We start from the raw sequence: 24,359 nt of genomic DNA, 5'->3' as shown, positions 1-24,359 counted from the left end.
TAGTAGCGCCTTAAATCATGTATTGACAGTACGTCAACTCTACATCTCCTCATGTCGTGCCCTTGGCGTATGCACTTGATTGCTGAGGTATTTCTGCGTCTAGTGGGGCGGGCAGAGGGAGTTACTTTCGCTGGCTCCCTTTCCCACTATAATGAGAATTTAGATCACTGTGCAGACAAACAAAATCTTTAAGGTGTGCTGGTAGTGCAGCACGCGGGATTACCAACAGCACCCGATATTCTCCGTAACTACAGCCATGCGAATGGGAGTTTTATGAGCTATAGGAATTTGTACTTCACCTGAAAACCCTCACAGCATCATTGCTTCGGCATCTCAAGGTAAGTCACACAACGGAGTAGACCTAACTTGGACCATTTTTAACTATGTTTCATGTGGTCAGGCTTGGCTTCTCGTTTTACTGGACAAGCTTGTACATTAATACTGCGTTTACCTCAATATGGGATGTCACGTGGGATGTCAGATTAAGGATACGCTTCTATGGTTTGAATGAAGACGGTTATCATTTTTTGTTTTTGGGAGTTACGAAGTTAATATGAACTTCTGAGGATTAATTTACCTGTCTGGATGGTTGAATGAGTTTATGATCTCAACTGACATGTTGTAGCCTATACGTTTAATATTGCGGACTTGATCCAGTGGCCAGAGCCATTTCAACTTCTTCTCAATTTAAATACTTTTAAAAGTTTATTTTCAGCCCTTCACAGTGGGAAATCAGAGCTGATATGCATGTGCATCAGAGGAAAAGCGTGTTAAAATTACAAAAGGTTGAAAATACAAATATCTGTCGATTTCTTTTTACATAGTCATACGTTAGAATTTTACCATTATAGGCACAGTCAGGGAGTAGAGCGGTTTTCACACTTTCAGCGCCGTCAAATAATTTCTTTCCCCTGCGGCTATAGGCTACAATTTAGACTCACGTAAATTCGATATGACCGGGGCAAAATCCTGATAGGACTTGCAGAACGTGACAGCCAAGTATAAACTAAACACAGACTTAATGGTGCCTTACTGAAACAGTGATTCATTTTTCAAAGGATTTGAAAAGGTGCAAGGGATATGCTATGCCATTCAAAACTAAATTAGTGCAAGTGTTAAGACATGCCAGACTTTTCAGTGTCCTCAATCCCTGATGAAGTCCTGTTGTTGACCACTTGTCAGGCAAATGGCAACAGTGAACACTAGTGAGTTTTTCTAGTCTTTTTGTGAATCAAGGCCATGCACAACTTCTTCACAACTGGTTTGAAAGGATGATGGGTTGGCTTGATAGGCTGTAGGTTTCTGGCACAGTGATCTCTCTCTCTCTCCCTCACACACACACACACACACACACACACACACGCACGCACGCTCGCACGCACGCACACACGTACGCGCACACATTTGTTTACAGTTCACAAAACCCACCACTGACTGATTCACTGCTTTTTAACCACCCTTTGATCAAAACATATGTTAAGTATAATCATAAATATCAGCTATACCCCTAAAGAAGATCTGGCTCATCTGGAATGGGCATGCACCAGATCAAGGCTGTGAATCAACTCAGAAGGCAGCTACTGCCTGGAACAAATAGTCAGTCAGCATATTGCTAATCTGCTGAATGTGCAGTTGTAGAATACACTGGATATTAAAGTAAGATCTTTATGGTAAGAGTTTGCTGCTTCAGAGCTCATTATCATGGTTCAGCTATGTACAGAGCTGATGATGGTACGGACCTGACCCCGTCCTAGAACAGGTCTGGATCTGTGCCAGATCAGGGCAAGAGCTGATCCGGACTCAGCTGTTGTCTGGATAGCATTTCTGTGGGTTGGACTGGGCTCTGTGTTTGGGTTTGAGAGGAGGTAATCAGAGGAAATTATATGACACTGATATTGGAAGTCCTAGGAAATGAGTGTGTGTGTGTGTGTGTGTGTGTGTGTGTGTGTGTGTGTGTGTGTGTGTGTGTGTGTGTGTGTGTGCATAGGTGTGTGTGTGTGTGTGTGCGTAGGTGTGTGTGTGTGTGTGTGTGTGTGCATAGGTGTGTGTGTGTGTGCGTAGGTGTGTGTACTGTATATGTGTGTGTATGTATGCACCTGCATGGTGGGTTTCCAGGTGTTCTAAGGTGCAAGTGCACCCATCCATTCTCACACCCTTGCTAGTTTTGTGTGTCTTCTGTGTGTTTTGACAAGCCCCGGCAATCTCAGCAGGTCCTCTTCTTTAGTCCTGTTAGTCCTTATCTCATCGAGGGACACCTGTGGACAATGAGTACAGTTCGCTGGCTCATTGTAAGTGAGAAGGAGCGGTCACAGTGAATGGGATCAAGTTTCTACCAGCCTAGGTTAAAACTGGGTTAATGCATCCTGTCCTTTATTCCAGACTTTACATGGAGCATGTGTTTGGGTTAAAACATCCTGTTCTTTATTCCACACTTTACATAAAGCACATGTTTGTGTTTACACAAGCGGGGGGGAACTCAGATTGAGAAATGTATGCAAACTGTGGCACCCAAAGGATTCTATAAGCCTTGGGACAGGTTTAGTGGTGTTTGAATGAGGAACAACTTACCTCAACAGCCTTTCCATGGTGTGTTTTTGCACAGCCTGGTCTTGTGATGCAAGATTGTAGAGCTCAGGAGAGTTCAAAGCGGACAGAGATTTAAATTGGCTTAAAAACTTGAAGCATTTGGCTCAGGGGACTGTAAAAAGGAAAAGAAAAATCTCCCTGCCCTACTAAGTATTTTAGAAATGTGTGACAGGCATGTTGGGGTGTGCACATTGCAGGATAACCTTCACATGCAAGTGTTCACTTGAAATTTCATAGGAAGCTTTGAGGTGAAAGGAATCATCACGTCATACATGAAAGGGGGAAAAAGTGCCTTGGGTCATCATCGTGGTATGAATTAAAGCACATGTGAATAATCTGTGAAAAGATCAGAGGAACCATTCACGGTGTGAATGTTTTTCTACCTATTAATGTCAATGTTTGTTCATGGGTGATTCATCAGTTGAATGGCTGTGTATACACTGTGAAATTTCCCTTTGGATTCTCTTTTAAAAAAAGAAAAAAAAAAAAAGAAAATTTCTACATGTCTTAAAGGGGAGTGAGGAGTATGCTGCTTCTCCCACAGCACCTCCGAGTGCTGGTGTGATATGAGGGAGTGTCTTCCCTTTAAAAGCCTCGGTGCTGGTACTCTCCTCCCTCCCCTCGCACTCCCAGGAGGGCCCTGCCACCCAGGACGCCTCCAGCCTGGTATGATTGGTTCTCCCCGGCCTGGCGGCTCTCATCCGTCTGTGCTTAATCCCAGGAAACCCCCATGGGGAGTTTATTTGGTTTATTCAATTCAGTGTGTACATTCTGCCATCTTTTTTTCTCTGTTTGAAAGAAAAAAAAAGAAAATCTGAACAAGCATACAGAAGGGCTTTCTGTTGATATAATGACAGGTGTTTGGCTTTTGTAGTTTCCTTGGTGGGATGACCTTAGTTGGTGCATGGAACCAGTAGGACTTCATTTTATGGACTATCTGTCCCAGCTTGTTCAGACACTTTCCCAATTCTGGAAGACCTTGAAAGGGATGCTAATGTCAGCTTTTTCCATTCAAAGACGTCTTGTATTAAAAGGGCTTTGAGAGATGCATTGCATATGTTTTTTGTCAAACTTAAAGCTTAGCAGAACTGCTCTCTATGTCACTTGTCAAAATTGATTTGGTCCAAAATTCATTATTTATCTGGCAAAGGCTGAACTTGTGAATAACCTGCTTCTGTTTTTCTGTTCATACATACCGTGTCTCATAATAATGTCATGCATGGCAGTATATCATGCCATTGACCTTATAACATGTCAGAGCCATAAAAATGTTACTGTACCCGACATTTGACATGTTTGCTCACAGCGCATGATGCAGCGAAATTGTCTTTGGAGTTTACTGGCGCATCTTTTATGACGGCACATGCTATGAGGTAGTAATATTTGTGTCGTGGTGCAGGCAGTGGGGCTGCTACTGCAGATGTTTCTGAACATGAAAGGATCTGACAGGTGTTACATCATGTTAATGGACCTGCAGAAAGTGTGAGTGTGGAGAGTAATGCAATCTATCACAAAGGTCACATTTCTTAAAGATGCCAGAGCTGTATGTCAAATAACAGTCAAATAGCGCACAATCTCAAAACGTATCTCAATCTCAAAATGTATCTCAGAATTGTTCTTCTAGAACAATTAAAAAAAAATGATATTTATACTTTGGTGTTCTTTAGTGTTTTCCATTGATATGTTGAAACAAAGGCCTCTGAGACAAAAAAAATCATTCCTTAAACTGAGTCACACCAAAGAAACTATTCAAAGTGCTGCTAAATGCCCAGTGTTTATTAATTGACTATATCCGTGTTTACATCTCTAAACTCCAGTATATCTTGAGGCTAAGGCTTCTACCCTTAGGAGGTCCCGAGATATTAGGGTCAAAGTCAAAGCACGTGCTCATATTTAATCATCTTTAACCTGCTGTCATACGGCCTCTCTGAGAGACAGGACAGGACGGCGCGGGACACAGTTCAGCATACCATTCATAACAGAGATAGCAGAGGGCTAAATTGCAGGCCTCGTTTGTTGTGTCCCAACTGTAGAAATATGCTGACCTGCCTTGTCGGTGCTTACGTCTGTCTGCAGCCTAATCTCGGTGAGATGAAAATGTAGGTATAGAGGACTTTCCCTGTCTCTCTCTCTCTCTCTCTCTCTCTCTCTCTCTCTATACTTTATCGTGACTGGGTTTCTGGGGGAACAGTCAATCATATGGTTCAACTCGAGTCATAAATCCCTTGCTGCAATGGAAATAAAAACAAACCATCTCCATGATCACCCAGGATACTATTGTCAAAGAGGGAGCGTTCTGCTGGTATGAAACTGAGAGTGAGGGTGAGGTGGTGCTGTCTGCACATGCCCAACACGTGTGCTTACAGATTCATATTAGGAGCACTATTGAGAAATAGGGAAACACAGAGATATGTTGTCATGCTGTTTATAGTACATTTTCATTAATTGGTTTTTTCAAAGTTAGCTGATGTCGCTGAAGAAATATGTGTGATCTAACAACCTTAAAGGTATAGTCTGTGACTCTTATCCACAACACTGTTTGTAAAATTCAATGAAATGCTCATTACAGTCCTCTACTGTAGCTGTCTGTTTAGTTTTTGCAAAACAAAAAAACCTGTTTGTATACAGTCCTGGCTCTGCAAATGGAAAACAAACATAGAGGCTTGGAATCATCTCCAGCCAATCAACACACTTGATTCGGGAGCACAGGGAGGGGTGTATTTTCATTGGTTGTTGAGCTTAAATGTCAACAACCCTTTGGAAAACGGAATGTGAATCACAGCGTGCAATGTTAATGCAGTGGGAAGCTGAGGAGTTGTATCTCCTCACAGTCCATCTGCAGCTGCATGGAGACACCAAGCACAACTATTTGGCAGATAGTGATTAGTTGATTGACTGACTGGGAGGATCGGTCTGGTTGGAGGAAAAAACCTCTCACAACAATGGAGCTGTCTACAGGCCTGATAGAGTTCAGGCGTGGTGCCTGAATTCAGGCTTGTGCTTGCCAAGGGACGATGTCAAGAAAGGCTATTCTCTATCTTGTCTTTGAATGTATTTGATAATTTTAGGCACAGATAATGTCCTGTCTATCAGCCCTGTGTCTAATGTTTAATGTCTGATTCTGCATCTGTGTGTAAATGGCACACATGTGATACATATGTCTGTAGGAGTGCTGTCTAATCACGTTCCCTCAAAAGAGAAGTTTGAATCCATATACTCTTGATTTAGCTCTTGAGCTGAATGTGTTTGATTTGTGGTACATCTAAAGCCTGCTGGGGCTTAGGCCTCCATTGCTGGTAGGAGACACAGATGGGTGCCAGGTTAGGGCAGGTGTTGGTGCTGGGCCTGAGACAGGTGGGTTACAGAGTTTGTGGGACAGCGACATGGTGAGATTGAATCCACCGTGTTGTGTCGGGGGTCCGGTTCGCCCTCTCTTGACCAGTGTTCTATACATCATCCCTTACTCATTTAATTCTTTCTTGACTGGATTGAGCTAAATCCTTCTGTAACAAAAATACCACCAAAATTGTTGTGTGGCAATAAACAAAATCTATCTGTATAAAGTATCTATCTGTTATGGACCCTGTGATGGGGCCAGATCTACACCAGCTCTGATCTAGAGTCAGCTACTCCATAAGATGTACAGTATATGTGAAGGGAAAGCATAGTTTGGCTCAAAGGGGAAGTATGGTTTGATGAAGATATGGTTCCTCCTCACTCTCTCTCTCTCTCTCTCTTACAATATTTACTGATGCTACATCTTGGCCAAAGGCTTTTGCCTCAGAAGGTTCTCAGTGGCCTTCATCCTTCAACTGTCAATCTCTGGCTACTTGCCCTAAACCAAACAACAGTCTTTCTTGGTCAGAGACAGTTTAGCAGATGCTGTGGTAAATATAATTGTCAGAATATATAAGAAATTGATCGAAGTACCTCTATAGATTATTTGTCTGTTCTCTGGAAATGTCAGACAATGCCTACAACATGTAGTAAAAGGAGGAGACCACTGGAGCACAGAAATGTTAATGTTGCTTATTTTCACGGACAGTGCAGTAAAACACTAACGTTCTGATGTAGGATCGTTCACATCACTGCCTACAGCATGCTTAAGGTATTTCAGGACTGTATGCTGTTCAGTTCCACTGTTTGACACTTGCACTACTGCATATTTAAAGAAGATGATTAATCAAGAGTGTTTTCCCTGTAGGTTGGAGTGAGGAGACTACAAGTGAGTTTGCTGACCAGCCTACTCTTCCTGTCTGCAAAGATGCTCAAAGCACCGCTAACAGTCATCTGTGTTGGTAGGCTTTTATGGTGTATGGTTGCGGTGTTCTCATAATGATAACAAGAACTTTTGTGATTCATTGAGTTTTATGGCTTATTTTATATTACATGGATTTCTTTCACAGTCACTATTACAGTAAAACATTTGCCTACATTCATTGCCCTTAAGGCAATTGAATCATGCATGATTGCCCGTTTGCATGATTGCCCTCATTCATTGTTCTTGCAGGACATATCGACTTGAATGTCAAACCCGTTCTGTCTTGTTCTTTATGATAATGTGGTTTAGAAGATGTTCCATCTAGCACTACAAGCCCTTATCAAAGAAGGAAGCCATTATCCCAAAAGGAAAGATTTTGCACATAAAAGCACCTTTGTTTGGGGATATACCATTACAACACCAAAGAATCCCTTAGCCAGCATGATTAATGTGTTCTCAAAATACGCTTGTGATAACAAAAAGTTCTGTGTTCATTGTCGTCTCATGGAACCTTACACTATGTAACACATGCAGATGTCTTTCATAGTGTTTTTTCCCCTCCTTGTGTAGTCATTCTCTTCACCTGTGGTAGCCTGGCAAAGCCCAACAGCCAGAAGAACAAGAAGCCAAAACAAGGTACACTACTGTACATTCCAGCAGCTCTCTGCCAAAAGACTGTGCTCAAAGCAGCCATGAATAACCTGCCATCTATCTGTTCACCCATCTTTAGTGGTACCCTCTATTGAGTGTGACGTACGCGCGGGCAAGATCAGCCTCCCAGAATTCATTGCCAAATGTCCAGCCAACTGTAAAGAGACCAAGCAGAGGGTCTACGGGACAGGAGTGTTTGCCTCCATCTCCAGTATTTGCAATGCTGCCATCCACAGGTAATTGTGGATACTGCACAGGTGCCAGACCTCTTTTGATAAGGGCCTCTTGAAGGTATTTGTTTTGCTGCAGAAGGGGACATTGTCAGCTTTTGACTTTACAAGAAAAGTGGTACTCTCAATTGAGTTAGAGTTAAGCATCCAATTTAGCAATAGCAGTTTACCCATTAACACATTTTACATGGTTTGAATGGTGGGTGGCACTTTGAGGTTCTCACCAGTCTCAAATAAAAGATTGTTGTTTCACTGCCAAAGTGGATGAGACTACTTTACAAGATAATTGGATGTTTGGAACGGAATGAGTTGGGACAATTCAACCGTATTTACTTTGAGTTGGATGATTCGGCTATAATCAAATACTTTGAATTAGCATGTATAGAGAGGGTATGTGCACAGCTGTTCCTGAGGAGTGCATGTCAACAATGCCCACTCACTGCCAAAGTGGACATTGCTGCTACTTTTGGTTTTGCACAACAATTGCTTTTATTTGTAGAGTTGAAATTTGGCACCTGATTTAACAGTTGCAGTTTTCCCTCCCTCGGGTTTATTGTTTCAGGAGTGATTTACACTGTGGAGGCCAAAACAATCTATTGTGTGTGTGTGTGTGTGTGTGTGTGTGTGTGTGTGTGTGTGTGTGTGTGTGTGTGTGTACGTGTGTGTGTGTGTGTGTGTGTGTGTGTGTGTGTGTGTGTGTGCGTGTGTGTGTGTGGGTCTTTTCTGCAGTGGTATCATCACTAATGCAGGAGGGAAGGTGATCGTGAGGAAGATGGCCGGACAGGCATCCTACAAGGGCAGCCTTGCCCACGGCATCCGCTCCCTGTCTCTTCCCAACTGGAGGGAGTCCTTCACTGTCGCAGGTCAGTCACACCTCCCCTCTCTCCTGTGTCAGGAGGAAATGTGGAGGTCTGTGCTCTGAGGGGAATTGATCTAACATAAAAATGGATCAGAGGTTGACCGTTTCTAGTAAATGGGAGTGGAAATAGCTTGAGGCCCGTCTTCTGTTTATGGAACTTGTAACAAGATTTTACTATCATAGCTTGTCAGTGAAGGGCTTTAAAAACAGATGTTTATAAAAAAAAGGAATGTTTTTTTAAAAGCCATGCATAGCTCAACAAAAACGAAAATGTGCCTTGAACACTTTTTCCATCATCAATCAAAGAGTGCCTTGCTGTAGTAACTGTAAAAGGACACACAGAGAGCAGTGCTTAGGGGCCTTTATATGACTGTAAACACCACAGATCTTGTTCTTGTCCCCTGCCTCTTGCTAGTGGGTAAACCAAAGAAAGGTGTCATCTATCCCACCAGTCTGGACTTCAGCCCATCAAGACCCTCAACAGTGAAAACTAGTAAGTGAGACATGTGGGTGACGATGACAGAAGCGGATCCCCTCTTTGATTATGCACAGAGGTCAGCTTTTTGACACATATCCAGTGACCAGCAGGAGATGCGTTAGCAATTGTAATACACTTCTGAAAAGACTTTGAAACACTGTTGACAACGCTCGCATGCGCGCGCACACACACACACACACACACACACACACACACACACACACACACACACACACACACACACACACACACACACACACACACACGTACAGCAATTTTTGAACATTGTGTGAACATCGCAAACATTTTTTAACATCTCAGCAGTCCTCTCTTCGTTTTTCTCAGTACTCAGTACATGTCTAAGTATAACTTTTTAGTTTGGACTCCAGTAAGAGGGAAAGAGAGTGTCTGTTTTTTTTTGCTTTGGCTGGAATAATAAAAAAAATAGGTCAAAGCACACACTTTCTCTCTTTCTAGGGTCCAAACAAATAAAAAATAAAATGGTGCAGCCTGCGCTCACTGTCCTCAGAGGCTGCGGGTGCATCCAAACCTCCGGGGTCGGTCTCTGAAGGAATGCACTGAAACAGTAGAGTCACTGTGGAAGCTTATTTTTGCCGCTCTCCCCATCTGTCATCCCCCGTAGGCCAGAAGGAAGCCAAAGCTCTGCCGGCCTCCTCGGCGTTGCCAGCGACAACAGTGCCCGAGCCAATCACAACAGCCGCGGCGGAGCCAACGACCACAGCTGCTGCCGCGACCACGCCCCCGCCGACCACGCCCGTCACCACGCCGGCCACCACCAACCCGCCACCGACCACCAGCACCACGACCACCGCCGCAGCCAAACCACGCGCCGCCGTGCACAAAGTCCGCGACGCAGGTGGGTTGCGTACACACCTGTGGTGTCATTCGTTTCTCAATTTAAATGCACATTCTCATTCACTGCGCTTGGATCTACAGTATGTACATTTCCACCCAGTGCAGAGAACGGATGCCCTTCTTGTGGAGGATCGTGTCTATCAACACTGGCTAAACTTACAACAATATCTGTGTAACCTCCTAACTTGTCATTTCAAACCTTCAGTCCTGACTGGTAATGGTCGTCCATTGCAGCTCCTCTCGTTTGCACTTTAAAATGATCATTACTCAGATGGACTTTGTTTGCATTTGTGTTTGCATTGGGGAAAGACCATCATGGCTGGCATGGTCTTCGAGTCATACAAGCACAACAAACAAAAGCAGCTACTGTAAATGTAATTTTAAAGTGGTGTGGAGTTTACTCCAGCACACTCACAACTCTGCCTGAGCACCAAGACAGGACATCAGGATGCCCTTCTCTCTCTCTCTCTCTCTCTCTCTCTCTCTCTCTCTCTCTCTCCTACTTCCTTTTCTCTCTCTCTCTCTCTCTATCCCACCCAACTCTCTCTCTCTCTTTCTCACTCTCTCTCCCACTTCCTATCACTCTTTTTGTCTCTCTATTCACTTCTCTCTCTCCCCTCTTTCATTCCCCTTTGTAATCCCACCTCTCTCTCTCTGCTCCAGGCAGTGTCCACCCCTACTATGCGTCTTTAGCCTCAGGAGCCAGTGCAAGTAAGTTCAGACAGCGATGGCATGATGGACCGCCGTGGTTGTGGTGTCAGGGACTCTCACGGGCATATGGGTTCTATGGGGTATATGGGTTCTATGAGGGCATATGGGTTCTATTGGGCATATGGGTTCTATCACAGTCACTCAGTCGCTCTTGTTTATCACCGGTGGTGGCTCTCCTGTCAGTTCGTTCTAGTCCACATCTCAGTGTTGCCATATCCATCAGGATATTTCTGAATGCTTGTCTTTTTAAAAAATAAATATTCCATGAATGTGATAATAGCCATATTCAAGGCTGGCAGTTGCTACATACGGTATACAGTAGTGTGATGTAGCTCAGTCTCCACAAATACCTGTTTGTGGAGCTGTTGTTCTCCCGTTTGGGCTAAACTCTTAGTGTCAGTGTGTTTTGCATGAGATAGATGTTCTATGCCACTGCAAGACCAGTTAAAATCTGGATTTGCATGGATTGCATTGTATATGGTTCATTCAGTAGATGCTTTGCCATAGTTGCAGTTGTACAGCATTTTAGAAAGACAATGTTTGGCGTAATTATAGATACAGTACTGTCAAAAAGCATTCAGGAAGGGGGGAAATACTTTTTCACAGCACTGTAATTATTGTAAGGGTAAGGGTAGTTTATGATTTACGCAATTGCGATCACTGTACATGAACAAACCTCTCATTCTCAACATTCACTGTAGGACAGTCTCAGAGTTCTCATGGAAGAGCCCAAGGTATGTGTTGTTCTGCATCCACGTTTTATCCTGACACGCAACCTCTCAAGGGGAAACTGCAGCGTCTTATTCAGTGACATTTGTTTCCACCGTTTATCACTGAAGCATTCAAAACTAATGTGACAATAAAATCTCTTCAAAGCATTCAGAGGGAGCTCAGCCATTGCGAATAGGTTTTCACCTCGACCAAACACAGGTAAATCCCTCTCACGCCATCCTAATAATGTCCTTGTCATTCCTGGCACCAAGGCCTGTTTCTGAGACAAATCCACTGTCTATTTGTCTTGCTCCTTTTTACTAGCTGGGTTCAAACCTCTCTGCTCTGCATGGTGTCTCTACTCTCTATGTGAACAGCTGTCTCGTTTCGATGAGCACCAACAAAATGTTTAATATCCTGGACATGATCAGCCGTGTTTTTTTCCCTCGTTCCCCTAAATCCAGCCTGCGGACTTGGAACGTCCACCTTCCTGTCTAAAACTAACACCACTCATTTTTTTTTCTTTCTTTCTTTTGGTGTGTTCCTCAAATCCTCTTGTTTCAAAGCACTTGATACCTGTCCAGCACTTCCCCCATTGCTGCCAAACATGTGGAAAAGCCTATGAATGGTCCTCACACACACACACACACACACACACACACACACACACACACACACACACACACACACACACACACCACACACCCAAGGGGACACAGTGCTTCTACAGTGTATAAATATATGTGGCTGAAAAGCATGGTACACCTGATCGTCACCAGTGTTGATGTGTGTGACTGATCTGAGCCATTTGTGAGAGGATGTGTAGAATCCAGACCATATGTCTTCATCATAGCAGCACACGACTCTTCATTAACAGTGAACATACCCATTTATCACTTGTTATTCACATGCAGTAGATATTCCTCAGGAGCTCACATACATCAGTGTAAATACTGACTTCTTGTTCTGGTAAAATGGTTTGATCCATGAATGAAATGAGGAAATGAAAAAGAGGTAGGTGTCGACTGTTTAAAATTAGATGCAGATACCATGTTAATCCAGAGTTTTAAGGAGATAATGTACATAGATTATGTAGATGCAAATGTAATGACTGTAGCACCAAGATATCTTAGTGCCATATTCAGTACTTGTAATCAGTAATTGTAATGATATAAAAAAAATATTCGACAGCTATCATGGCAGAAATCCACTGTCATAAGACTTTTAACATGGTATGTGACCCCTACAGTGACATTTTGATGCCTTACGTTGAAAAAATCAAGTTAAATTCCAAAGGATAACAGCCGGTTGGATATTTAAAAGACACACCATAACACTGAGCATGTCTCCCTGTGGTAGGTCTGAGAAGACCAGAAGCTGCTGGCTCAGCCGTAAGGAGACAACCAGCATCCCCCTCTGGGACAGGTCAGCACCTCTCAAACACGCCGCGCTCACATGGATGCATCTTCTAAAAAAGTTCAGAAGAGTTCAGAAGTTCAGGCTGTCTGGAATCATCTGGTCGCACATTATTAGCATGATATTTCAGTCATGACCTACAGCTGTGTAATCGAAATCGTCGGAATCGCCGCATGATTGGGTTGTTGAACCAGGGGCGCAGGGCTGCCTTCTTGGACACTTTTGAGAGGAACCGTAAATCTCGCTGTTTTTAGTGTGTGAGTGCCGTTTGAACTGAATGTAAAAGCCTTCAGGCAGCTGAGTCAGGGTGGCGGACCTCTGGAGGTGGTGGGTTTGTATATCATGTTTTGACCTGTGTCAGCACTACTCGCCCCCACAGTTGCCCCTGCTTTCAGTAAGGACTTAGGAGGAAGCTCCTCTCTTTAAACCATCCAGGCCTCTCCCCTAAAGACTGAAGGGACTGGCAGTTAATGGTTGATAATGCTTCAACAAATCCCTTAACAAATATTGATTACATGCATTTGTTAACATACCCTAAGTAAAGTATCAACTGTAAGACTTTGTTTTTATACTAGTATTGAAAGGTTTGTTAATGTGAATTGCAAGTTTGAATTAATGTCCAGTTTATCTATCAAAGAGAGTATGCCCATGTTAACAAGTGCATTGTCTAATATTAGTTAAGAGATCCTTAAGTAATGCATTATGTCTTTCTGAACTGTTGATGTAAAGGTGTTTTTTTTAAAGACACTGCACATGTCAACATGCTTCAGAGATCACTAGAGATCACACTGGGAAAGCAGAACCCTATAGCACCCTTAGATGAAACAGCTGTGGTCCAGCTATTAATCTCTGTCCACTCCACCCCTTCAATATCTCTCTCTCTCTCTCCCTCTCTGCCCTGTTTCATTCTCTACTTCTCTTCCCTCTGTTCTGCTTTACTCTCTCACTCCCCCCGCCTCTCTCTCTCTCTCTCACTCTCTCTCTCTCTCTCTCTCTCTCTCTCTCTCTCTCTCTCTCTCTCTCTCTCTCTTACATGGGTAACCAGGTTTCAACAGGGTGCAGCTGGCTCAGCCTGAGAGGAACCAGCAAGCTGTCCAGACGAACCCCAGTAAGTATGTGCAGGACAGTCTGGGCGTGACCAGGCGAGCGGAACATCACACGGCACACACATTAAAACAGTATGCTCCCATTCAGGGTTAGTGCATCTGCAAAAGACCCCCATAAATGTGACCGGTTTCAACATGGCCAGTAACCCGGGGAACCTTAAAATTCTATGGTGGAAAAATAAAATGCGATGTCATTTCCTGTCTTGCTTTCGGAACATAATTCTGAGTGCACAAATGCCATTCTGGCATATTGTATTTCGAAATGGAGAGGACGTTTATTTTAAGTATGATTAAACCAACATTTCAGAATTGATACCTGAGCAGACTTGCCATGGACTTATATGCTTTTAGATTGTTGCTGATGAACCTTTTTTGTCATCAAAGAGATCACAGGAACGTCTCGTAACAACCTGTAATAGAGTCCATCTGATTTGGTCTGTTTTACTAAATGAATACAATATGCTACAACTGAAAGCTGTAGGATTCCAAAGGCATGATAGGGTTACTCAAGTGGCAGGATATTTTAATTTTGTTTGCGTGGCAGGGTTTGGATGTTTAATATCCTACCATGTCTCAAACACAGTGTTTTATGTTCTCCTTCTCAATAAAAATACTAGGGATACACTCTAGTCAACAATTTTGTGGTGTACCCAAGCCGACTTTTACATACTTCTGAACTGCAGGATGTCTCCTAGAAAGACTATAAATTCTTTAAAATAAAATTAAGATGTGAGGGAGATTCTAAATAACCTGAAGCATTTTGTCAAACACCCTTTCCTGTGGGAAAAGCAAAACCATTTACAGCCTACTGATATATCCTGCTGCAAATTATGGCATTTAGAATAAAGGTGTTTTTGGTTTTTAGAAAAGAATAATGTTGAAAGAACCTTTCACAAAAGAGTAGATCCACCGCGCTTCTGCAGCATTACGTCTGGTGCATCAGACGAGAGAGGGGACCGTGTAGATATACTAAGATTAAAAACTCAGAGCAGCACAGATGTACTATTAGCTAGATTTTAATTAAAGTGCACAAAAGGAACTAACGTTTCAATGCTTCATGCATCTTCCTCAGAGTCCTAGAAAGTTGAAAGAACCTTCTTTGCTGTAAAGAGTTTTCCCCTAAAATGTTTGTAGGTAGCGCCCTCCAAAAATTGTTTTCTTCGGTAGTCCCTTACTGTAAAACATACATCTCATAAATAATCTTAAGACCCTTTTCTCCAAGGAAGACTTGTGGTCTTCTTGTAAACTACCAGGGACTCCTTTGTCAGGAGAGCGCATACCTTGAGCCCTAAGCTTGGTCTGCTCCACTCTAAGCAGCTCAAGTCTCAAAACAGCAGACTTGGCAAAGGGAACATTTCCTCTGTCTGTCTGTGTGTCTGTCTGCCCGCTAGGCAGCCTGTGCCATGCTATGCTATCCCTGATGCCAGGGCTTTGGGAGGCGCCAAGGGAGCTCTTCTGTGGTCTGGGTCGAGTTGTACACACACACACACACACACACACACACACACACACACACACACACACACACACAGAGAGAGAGAGAGACACAGACACACACACACACACACACACACACACAGAGAGAGACACAGACACACACATACATGCACACACATACACACACGGCGGTGGCGGCTGCGGCAGCCGAAGGGTCAGGACCCGGACTCGCCCCACCAACAGCCCCGAGCGCAAACCACGCTTGGCTGGCTGGGCGGCAGGGGTGTCGTGGAGCCTGATTTAAGCGGGATGCACACAGTCAACACCGGCATGCATCAGTGGCCGCCACTGTAGGAGCCAGTGGCCCGTGGGCCTGTGTTGTTCTAAGGACCTCATCAGTCACTTCTCTTGGACTGTGGGAGAGTGGAGGGCAGGGCTGTGGGAGGCAGGGGGTGGGCTGGGTGAGGTTGCGGGAGCGAGCAGACGGGCTGTTGTCAGGGATGGAAAGGCTTTTCCCTTTTTTCCTCTCGCTGTTGTTTTGGCGTGCTAGGCTCTCATGGCTTGCCACTGATATGATAGTCACGGTGCTTCTACATACGATGGGGTTAACTCTCCGGAAGTTGGAGGACTTAGAGTAGTGGATTGGGCAAGGGGTCATTCATGGTGTCTTCATGCTTGTTCTGCTGGCCTCTACCACTGCAATTCTCTATGGGTGGAGCCAGTCATTGCAGGGTGGTAAGTTCAGGAAACAAGCCCTGTAAGCAGAAGACATACTCTCATGAATGCACACGCCAATCCCTTTGATATCCTTCATTCATAACACCCATTAGTTGCTACTGGAGACAACAGTAAAACAACAACATCAAACCCACACACCAAGCTGAAATCAGCCACCTCCTTGATGTGGCCTGATGTTTCCGCCTTTGGCTGGTGGATTAGAGTAACAGCAGTGTTCTCTTGATAATGAGTGTTTTAGTGGTGTAAACTTTTGCCAGTGCTGGCGTATGCCTGACAAGCAGCTTTCTAATCTCCCCCTTTGCAGCTTTTGCTAGAAGGGATTGGCCTCCCTACGGCTACCCGCGACCTGATTGGTATCCCGGAGCTAGGCGACCCACAGGTACCACTGCCAACACTGGGGAAAAGCCTCTTTCTTGTCCCCCTCCAGCAATGCATGGGAACAAACAGCAGAAAGCACTAACCAGAAACATCACATAAAATGATCCATAAAACTAAGTATAAATTGATTTATGAGGGCATTCATTAATTCAAGTAAAAATGCAATTAATATGAGATCTATAATGAACATCTAAAAAAGATTAAACAAAACTTAAATTGAATCCCTTTGCCCTTGCCGTTTCTCGATAATTAGTCATTCATGTCCATCTTCAATGACACCACTGTGCCTTGATGGCCACATTCATGCCTGCCCTCTCTATGTTCAGATGTTAATCACTCTCCAGATATGGGATACACATGGACTGAGGGGGACACGGCAGAGACTGCAGGTAAGTCCTCACACTAACACACTGTGCCCAACACTGACTCCAACACAGATGTCACATGCTGTTGGTTGTATAGCTGAACAGACATGGTTCAGCACACCTGAGAATGCATCTACATCTGGTTCTGTCAGTGAGTATGAGTGTGTGTGTGTGTGTGTGTGTGTGTGTGTGTGTGTGTGTGTGTGTGTGTGTGTGTGTGTGTGTGTTTGGTGTGCATATGTATGTGTGTTTCTGTATACCATGTCCAAAGGCATTGATATACAAGACTGTCTGCAGCTTATTGGTGGAATGTGTGTTCTATTCTGTCATGCTGTGATTGTAGTCTATGACAGCACCTTTCAAGATGTTGTAATGTGTGCCAGTGTGCTGTTGGCCATATGCGCAATACACTGACTGCACACATGCACATGTGTGCACACAGTACAGTGTATGAAAGCCATATGGGCATTGCATGAAAAGAGTCACCTCTCCTTGATGCTTTGTAATTGGCTGTGCACTGTTCAAACAGCCAATCACCTGTCACAATTAGCGACACTAAGTGCATCTGAAATGGCTGGCTTTCTCCCTTTATAGGCCGGGATGCACGGCCTGATATCACAGACTATGAACGCTGGTATCATAGCTTTGGACAGTACCGTAAGTATCCTTTCTTTTCCAAAGAAAGACCTCTGTTTGTCTGTTTGTGCTACCACTACATAATGCTATGCTTCATTTTTATGATGTTGTTATAATGTTATGTTGTTCGGTGATGAATGGCAACATGGGAACACTCATGTTCAGTGATGACATGTTAAGATTGCTCTGAGATGAAGTCACAACCAGTGATAGGAAGGGAAAGGAATCTGGTCTGTCGTGGACACCAGGAATGCCCAAATTAGCCGTCAGCTTTGCCACATCTTTGGAAGTGTTAATTACGTCCTGGAAATGGCAGAAGTAAATGACACCCCATGAGGTGATGGCGCTTCACCATCTGTTTATAGATTTGAGATCTTTGAGGAACAGGAGTTCACTTCTTTGTCTCAGGGCTTCATAGCGTTATATTCTAACAACTGGTTTGCAATCCAGTCTCCAGGGTAGGCTGAGTTGCTCAGACGAGCGTGAGAATTTGCAGCTAAGTAGGTTAAACTTCAAGGGCCTCCCCTGTTTTTAGCATCCCCCATTCATACCAATACCATTGAACAAGCTACAAATCAAGGAAGCCCAGAAAAGCCACACATGGACCAATGACAAGACACCAAATGGCATCCTGTCAGTCAGTTGTAGTCTTAGGGAAATTACAGGCCATTTTGCTTCGCTCGGCATGCAACATTGTCAAGGCATTTTTAAATGAAATGATTTGGGTTTTGTGGATCAACGGGTGAGGCTGTTTTGAGCACGCCCATATAAATAAATAAAAAAGAAACACCAGCATTGCAATTCCGGAGTTATAGTGATGGAAGGGCCAAACAGACTGCAACGGCTGTGGTGGAGCTTGCCTCGTTATTTGCCTTCCCACCGTTGCTCTGTAATTCCCTCGTGGGGAGGTTACAGATGACGCCGTCTCACTCCTTGACTTGTCCGTCCTCTGTGTTTCCAGCGCCTCGAGGCCCTGAGACAGACACTGCTCGTAAATTGCTCCCAGAGATGACACACACCAGAGGTAGGTATCACTGACATGTGCCACCCTGTTATACTCGAGGCCCAGACGGACCCAAAGCCAATGTAAGGCTAGAGAGTCATGTTCCCAATCGTGGGTAATGTCTTTTTCACAGCCTTAAAGCTTTTGCTAGCTTGCGTAAGGCCTAATAAGCAAATGCTTTTTATTGGTCCTTTAAATGCCCTTGCGGCTTTCCTGGTTCTAACACATACGTAATGCTAATGTTCCAATACATTTTTTAATCTTTAAATGTTTCCTTGCTATGCACACAGTCATACACACATACTCGTATACACACAAACACAAACATTGTCACATAAACACACAGACAGACACACATACACATGTACACCAACAGACAAATACACATACACAATGGGTGCTGCTATGCAAGCTGCTTAGGGATTTGATGTAGTGATCCAGGACATTGGTAACTCAAGCTTGTATGCTATTGTCAACACAGTGGAGCCGCTGGATGCCTGGAAACCCGAAGTAAACCCTTTCGACCCAGGTGAGGTGGCTTGCACTGTCGCTGCTCAACTGACTCCCCCCCCCCCCCCACTCCCCAACCTAATGCCGCCGGCCACCTCTCCTGTTCCAGCAATTTGTCAGTATGCTGGGACACCAGAGGTGCCTCAAGCCAATGGTGAAACTGTAGCTTCCCTCCGCCATTTTGTTTCTCTTCTATTCTCTACTTTTCAGCCTCAGTAAGGGGTCATTCTATATTACTCTAGAGCTTTTGGTACCACACACTTGCTCAAAGTCTAAAAAGGCAATTAGCCGTGTACAATGAGACTGTCTCCACAGGGGGCAGAAGCAGTGGGTAGAGAGTGGTGAGAGACGGAGTGGTCAGCAGTTTCTCTGGTACCTAATACTGCCCTGTCCACCCCTTGCAGGCTTCAACGTGCGTGAGCAGGACTCCATACCCAGAGCCCCTGAGCCCGTCGTCTCCCAGGGAGATCCAAGTACGTCGGGATTGTTTTGAACCTCACTTAATGGAGCACCTTGATTTCTTCTCTGTCTCAATGGAAATGCCCCTTGACTTCTATCACTTTGTGTCTGGAAAAAAAAGCTTGTTTTTGGGTCATGTCTCTCGGTGTGTTTCAGGAATGGTTCAACCTCCATCAGGTTCACATTAATAGAGGCCAGGCTGTGTATTATGTGACACTGTAGCTCAGACAACCACAGACAATAGTGTTGTTGCCAATACAATCTTGTGGGTTTAGAAAATCTTTGTTTAAGTGCTACACATGTGACTAAATTTGTTTCTGTCTCACCCGTAGACTGTAAAGTGGACATCGCCTTCCTTATGGATGGCAGCTGGAGTATTGGGAAGAGGCGTTTTAAGATCCAGAAGGACTTCCTGGTTGAGGTTTCTCAGGCGCTGGATGTGGGAGTGGTCGGCCCCATGATGGGAATCATCCAGTATGGGTATGTCTCGCTAGTCAGCCCTTTACACATGGAGGCAGCTGTCTGGGGTTTGATTTAACAGCCATGCCGAGTCACTAAGGTTCATACCAGCTGCTAGAGTTGATCACAATGCATACAGGAGAATCTCAGAGGGTCAGATTCCATGGGAGATGTTTTATACATAAATAATATGCGTCCCCATGCAGTTTACTTTACTCTGGATAGAGGTGGTGTGGGAATAGTCGATACATGTCAACTTTAATACAAAGTCTATTTGTGTGGTGTATTGGAAACAGCTTTGTTAAAATTCCTTTTCATCACAGCCGTTTACTTAGCACGCTATTGTGTCTCAGGCAGGGCTGATAAGCTATTTAATGTAGACACATACCAGCACACCCTCCAGAGTACTTGACACAAACAGACAGGCCTCGTCCCCACCTTGTTGAGCCACCCAGAGATCAGGGCCAGATGAGGGCTTGAGCTGGGCCTGCTCCCTTCCTTCCTGAGGGAACTCCAGTCAGGGCAGCAGGAAGGTTCCCAGATCCACAGATCCACGTCTTCGTCATCACCTGAGAGGCCCAGTCCGGAGGCGTCTGGGCTCAACTCCGCTCCGCTCCCCCCCCCCCCCCCCCTCTCCCGTCCTTTCCCCAGGGAGACAAGCCTGGCAGACAGCCCGACGGCAGCCCTGGAGACCATAAAAGATCAAAGTTGAGGCTGAGAGGATGTTGAGGGTGGTGGTGGTGGTGGTGGAGGTGATGGGTGGGTAAGGGTTGATGCTAGTCTGATATGTTTCCTACAGGGCTGAGATAGATGGGGTGACTTACCTCATCTTCTTCCTGTTGTTTTCTCTGTTGTGCTTCACTGACAGAGACGACGCCGTGACGGAGTTCAACTTGAGGGCTTTCTCTAGCTCGCGGGAGCTCAAGCCTGCCATAGACAAAATCACACAGAAGGGAGGACTGTCCAATGTGGGTGAGTTACTGAGTGTGTGAGAGAGAGAGAAAGAAAGGGGTCAAGAGGAAGAGAGTGAGAGAAAGAAAGACAGATGCACCAAGAGAAAGACTCTTGGGAGGGAGCACTTTGAAAATAGAAAGAGAGAGGAAGATGCAGAGAGAGAGACACAGAGAGGGACAGAGAGAGAGAGATGCTCGCAGAGAGACCGAGAGTTAAAGAGGGAAAAGAGAGACAGAGACATGCATGCAGAAAGACAGACAGACAGAGAGAGAGAGAGAGAGCGAGAGAGCGAGAGAAGGAGGCGCCCCGGCCGCTGATAGGAGCCGATGTGATATGCTGATAATGTGAGACACATGCCATCCGCCTGGGCTACAGAGTCTCAGTAGCATGACCCACTGCAGTGTGAAGTGAAAGGGTGCAATTATCGCATCGTGGAGATGGCCCTCTTTACTGGCCAGGCACATGTGAGCTAGGAATTAAATCTAAATTTGATGCAGGAACTGTTTGCTAAATTACATGTTTGGTAGCCCGAGGGGTGATTTTTTTCCCTCCCCCAGTGAGCTAACCGAGTGTTGTTTGAGTTTCATCCACCGCGGGGGTCAGTTTATGCGCTGGTGGCACTTTGGCATCTCTGGGGCAGCTACCTCAGACACCACACACCAGATGCAGCTTCTTAACAGGAGCACGCTACGATGACACGAGTAAAGAAGGGTTGAGAGCTTGTAATTTAAAATCAAATGGGGTCTATTTTGTATTGAATAAGCCTGGCATACTGTACACTGGTGTAAATCACTCACATTTGTTCAGAAAGACTGCAGTACTTCAGAAGCTGATATTTCCCGTAAATTAAATGGTGCAGATCAAAACGGTTGACTTTATATCCAGAAATCAGACATCATAGAGAGAAGTTTCATTTCACATTCAGGTTGTTGTTTGTTGTTCAATGAAAGCCATCTACTGACGGAAGATCTTCCAGAGATTGTGGGACCTCTTTATTTTTCCTAATGCATGTGAACAATTTGTAGGAGAGGCGGTTATGGGAGAGCGAGAGCAGGATACACAAACTACTGTTGCATTATAAACACACATGTGTCAACAGCTATAATCTCATCAGGACTGTGTCCTTTTGCTGCCCCCTTGTGTTCAAACAGGGAAGGCCCTTTCCTACATCAACAAGCACTACTTCAGCGATGCCAATGGCAACCGTGGAGGAGCACCCAACGTGGCTGTGGTGCTGGTAGACGGCTGGCCTACTGACAAGGTGGAGGAGGCCTCCAGGCTAGCCAGAGAATCTGGAATCAACATCTTCTTTGTCACCATCGAGGGTCCAGATGAGAATGAGAAACAGAACGTGGTGGAGCCCAATTTCGTGGATAAGGTACAGGCCACAACAAGACTCATGAACTCTAGCAGCAGTGCATAAGCATAACATCCCTACTAATGGTCTTTTAAAGACTATTGAAACATCTCATAGGTCTGGCGAGATTAAATAAACTGTATTCAAAGCAACTACAGTATATGTGACAAAGGTATGGTATGCAGTGTTTTCGTGCATCGTGGGCCAGACGACCATAAAGAGTTTCTCTTAGAGAGTAGAGAGGTCAGTTTGATTTGATCCCCTATCTCTGGAGAACATTGTTGTAGTGCATTGAGTAGGTTTTCTAGATTTTCTGTAGCACTTCAAGTTAACTTGGAGGAAAAGATTCACTCTAGATTCACTCCCAGTGACTGTCTGTTCTACTTCCAGGCCGTCTGCCGGACCAATGGCTTCTACTCCCTGCCAGTGTCCAGCTGGTTTGGTCTGCGTAAGGCTGTTCAGCCCCTGGTCAAGCGCGTGTGTGACACCGACCGCCTGATGTGCAGCAAGACGTGCCTGAACGCCAACGACATCGCCTTCGTCATCGACGGCTCCAGCAGCGTGGGGACGGGCAACTTCCGCACCGTGCTGCAGTTCGTGGCCAACGTGACGCGCGAGTTCGAGATCTCCGACACGGACACGCGCGTGGGCGCCGTCCAGTACACCTACGAGCAGCGGCTGGAGTTCGCCTTCGGCCAGCACAACACCAAGGCCGAGCTGCTCAACGCCATCAAGCGCATCAACTACTGGAGCGGCGGCACCAGCACCGGGGCGGCCATCACCTTCGCCGCCGAGCAGCTCTTCAGCAAGTCCAAGCCCAACAAGCGCAAGATCATGATCGTCATCACCGACGGCCGCTCCTACGACGACGTCAGGGCGCCAGCGCTCGCCGTTCACCGCAAAGGTATAGACACGAGAGAACAGGGACGGGATATCGCCCGGAGTGATGGGGGGGGAAACAAGCAGAATTGGTCAAAGGTTGGATCCCCAAGGGGAAATGCAAGATGAAAAAGATGCAGTTAGTAGTTGCAAAGCTGCGTTAGGTTGCATTGCTGTGGTCAAACGTCCCATGTCAGAAGAGGTGACAGAGGAGTGAGGGGGTTTGAATCAGAGAGGAGATAAACAATAGAATTTCACTGCCTGTGTTTGAACTGAAACATAGGGAGGGAACAAAAACACATGGAGGGGGAAAATAGCACCATGAAGAGGAGAAGAGTGAGGGAAGAGTGTTATATGAGGAGGTATGCATACACAGTGTGAAGTACGATTATATTTGTGTACAGATTTGGCACAGCTTTGATCATTGCTGTGGTCAAACAACTGTCAACTGGTGAGTGATGATGGGTTGTGGACGACGAGAAAAACACCCTTTCAGTAGAATGTTTCAATCACAACATCTTCCTTGGGATTGCCAACAAACAAAGAGGGAAGTGAAGGGTGGGATGAAGAGATCAACAAAGTGATTCTTCTTCTGTGACTCAAGACTCAAAACAGCACAGATGTGTTTTGGCTGGTGGCTTTCCTCATTTGGTTGTTTACTTTAGTACAATTTTCCATTTAAGGTCTTTCTGAGGTTAAGCCGGTCTTATTTTCAGAATGCTTTCGACTATGATTTCAGTAAATGAAGTATTCTGGAGACATTTGTTATACATGTTGACATTTTGTCTGTCTCTATACTTTTCCTTTTCACATATACACCAAAATAACACAGCAAAATGTACTTTTGGAGGCCTGTGCTTTCAGCGACACCAACTCCATTGTTTGATTTTTGTGTTTTTGTTTCCAGGAGTAATCGCCTACTCCATTGGTATTGCCTGGGCTGCTCAGGACGAGTTGGAGTACATAGCCACTGATCCAGACAAGGAGCACTCCTACTTTGTGGACGAGTTTGACAACCTGTACAAGTTTGTGCCCAAGATCGTACAGAACATCTGCCAGGAGTTCAATTCCCAGCCTCGAAACTGAGCGCAGCTTAGTGCCTCGGGACTCTCGCAAGGAACTGTAGATAACAGGGATGGGACGCTAAACAAACACATTACGACAAGATCTTCTGCCGTTACACGACACAGTGGGGAAAAAAGATGCAACCATCACCGGAACATCCAGTACCAGCACACATTTACATGTCCACAATGTAAAGATTTCATACCTTTTGGGGGGGGGGGGGGGGGGGCTTCT

The 24,359-nt window shown here is 45.0% G+C and overlaps 1 protein-coding gene across 4 annotated transcripts; it reads left to right on the top strand.

Annotated features, from left to right (window-relative positions):
- Window positions 1-61: 61 nt before the first annotated feature.
- On the top strand, window positions 62-24,325 carry vit (vitrin). Of its 4 annotated transcripts, XM_062519910.1 has the most exons (24): window positions 62-338; window positions 4,620-4,685; window positions 6,791-6,884; window positions 7,418-7,483; window positions 7,578-7,734; window positions 8,458-8,591; window positions 9,003-9,080; window positions 9,709-9,942; window positions 10,605-10,652; window positions 11,354-11,386; window positions 11,529-11,582; window positions 12,723-12,788; window positions 13,825-13,887; window positions 16,365-16,439; window positions 16,765-16,827; window positions 17,398-17,460; window positions 18,401-18,463; window positions 18,924-18,971; window positions 19,357-19,425; window positions 19,744-19,891; window positions 20,739-20,842; window positions 21,976-22,202; window positions 22,572-23,085; window positions 23,968-24,325. In XM_062519910.1, exons 3-24 carry the CDS (start codon window positions 6,851-6,853, stop codon window positions 24,144-24,146), a joined length of 2,520 nt encoding a protein of 839 aa, XP_062375894.1. In that variant the 5' UTR covers window positions 62-338; window positions 4,620-4,685; window positions 6,791-6,850; the 3' UTR covers window positions 24,147-24,325. The 4 variants fall into 4 exon arrangements, with proteins under 4 accessions (XP_062375894.1, XP_062375893.1, XP_062375895.1 ...); XM_062519909.1 differs by lacking the exon at window positions 4,620-4,685 and having other exon boundaries at window positions 63-338; XM_062519911.1 differs by lacking the exons at window positions 4,620-4,685; window positions 11,354-11,386; window positions 11,529-11,582 and having other exon boundaries at window positions 63-338.
- The last annotated feature ends 34 nt before the right edge of the window (window positions 24,326-24,359 follow it).

The sequence above is a fragment of the Sardina pilchardus genome, chromosome 18 (genome assembly GCF_963854185.1).
Source record: "Sardina pilchardus chromosome 18, fSarPil1.1, whole genome shotgun sequence".
Lineage (NCBI taxonomy): Eukaryota > Metazoa > Chordata > Actinopteri > Clupeiformes > Clupeidae > Sardina > Sardina pilchardus.
Note: the sequence above shows the minus strand (reverse complement) of the source record. Positions and strands in the feature narration are given on the sequence as shown.

What these genes read in the sequence shown, in the direction of transcription:
- vit (XM_062519910.1), top strand. Translation starts at nt 6,851, where the DNA reads ATGCTCAAAGCACCGCTAACAGTCATCTGTGTTG. An exon ending in TCATAGCTTTGGACAGTACC is followed by an intron (nt 17,461 to 18,400) that starts GTAAGTATCCTT and finishes CTGTGTTTCCAG; the next exon opens with CGCCTCGAGGCCCTGAGACA. An exon ending in GCTCGCCGTTCACCGCAAAG is followed by an intron (nt 23,086 to 23,967) that starts GTATAGACACGA and finishes TTTTGTTTCCAG; the next exon opens with GAGTAATCGCCTACTCCATT.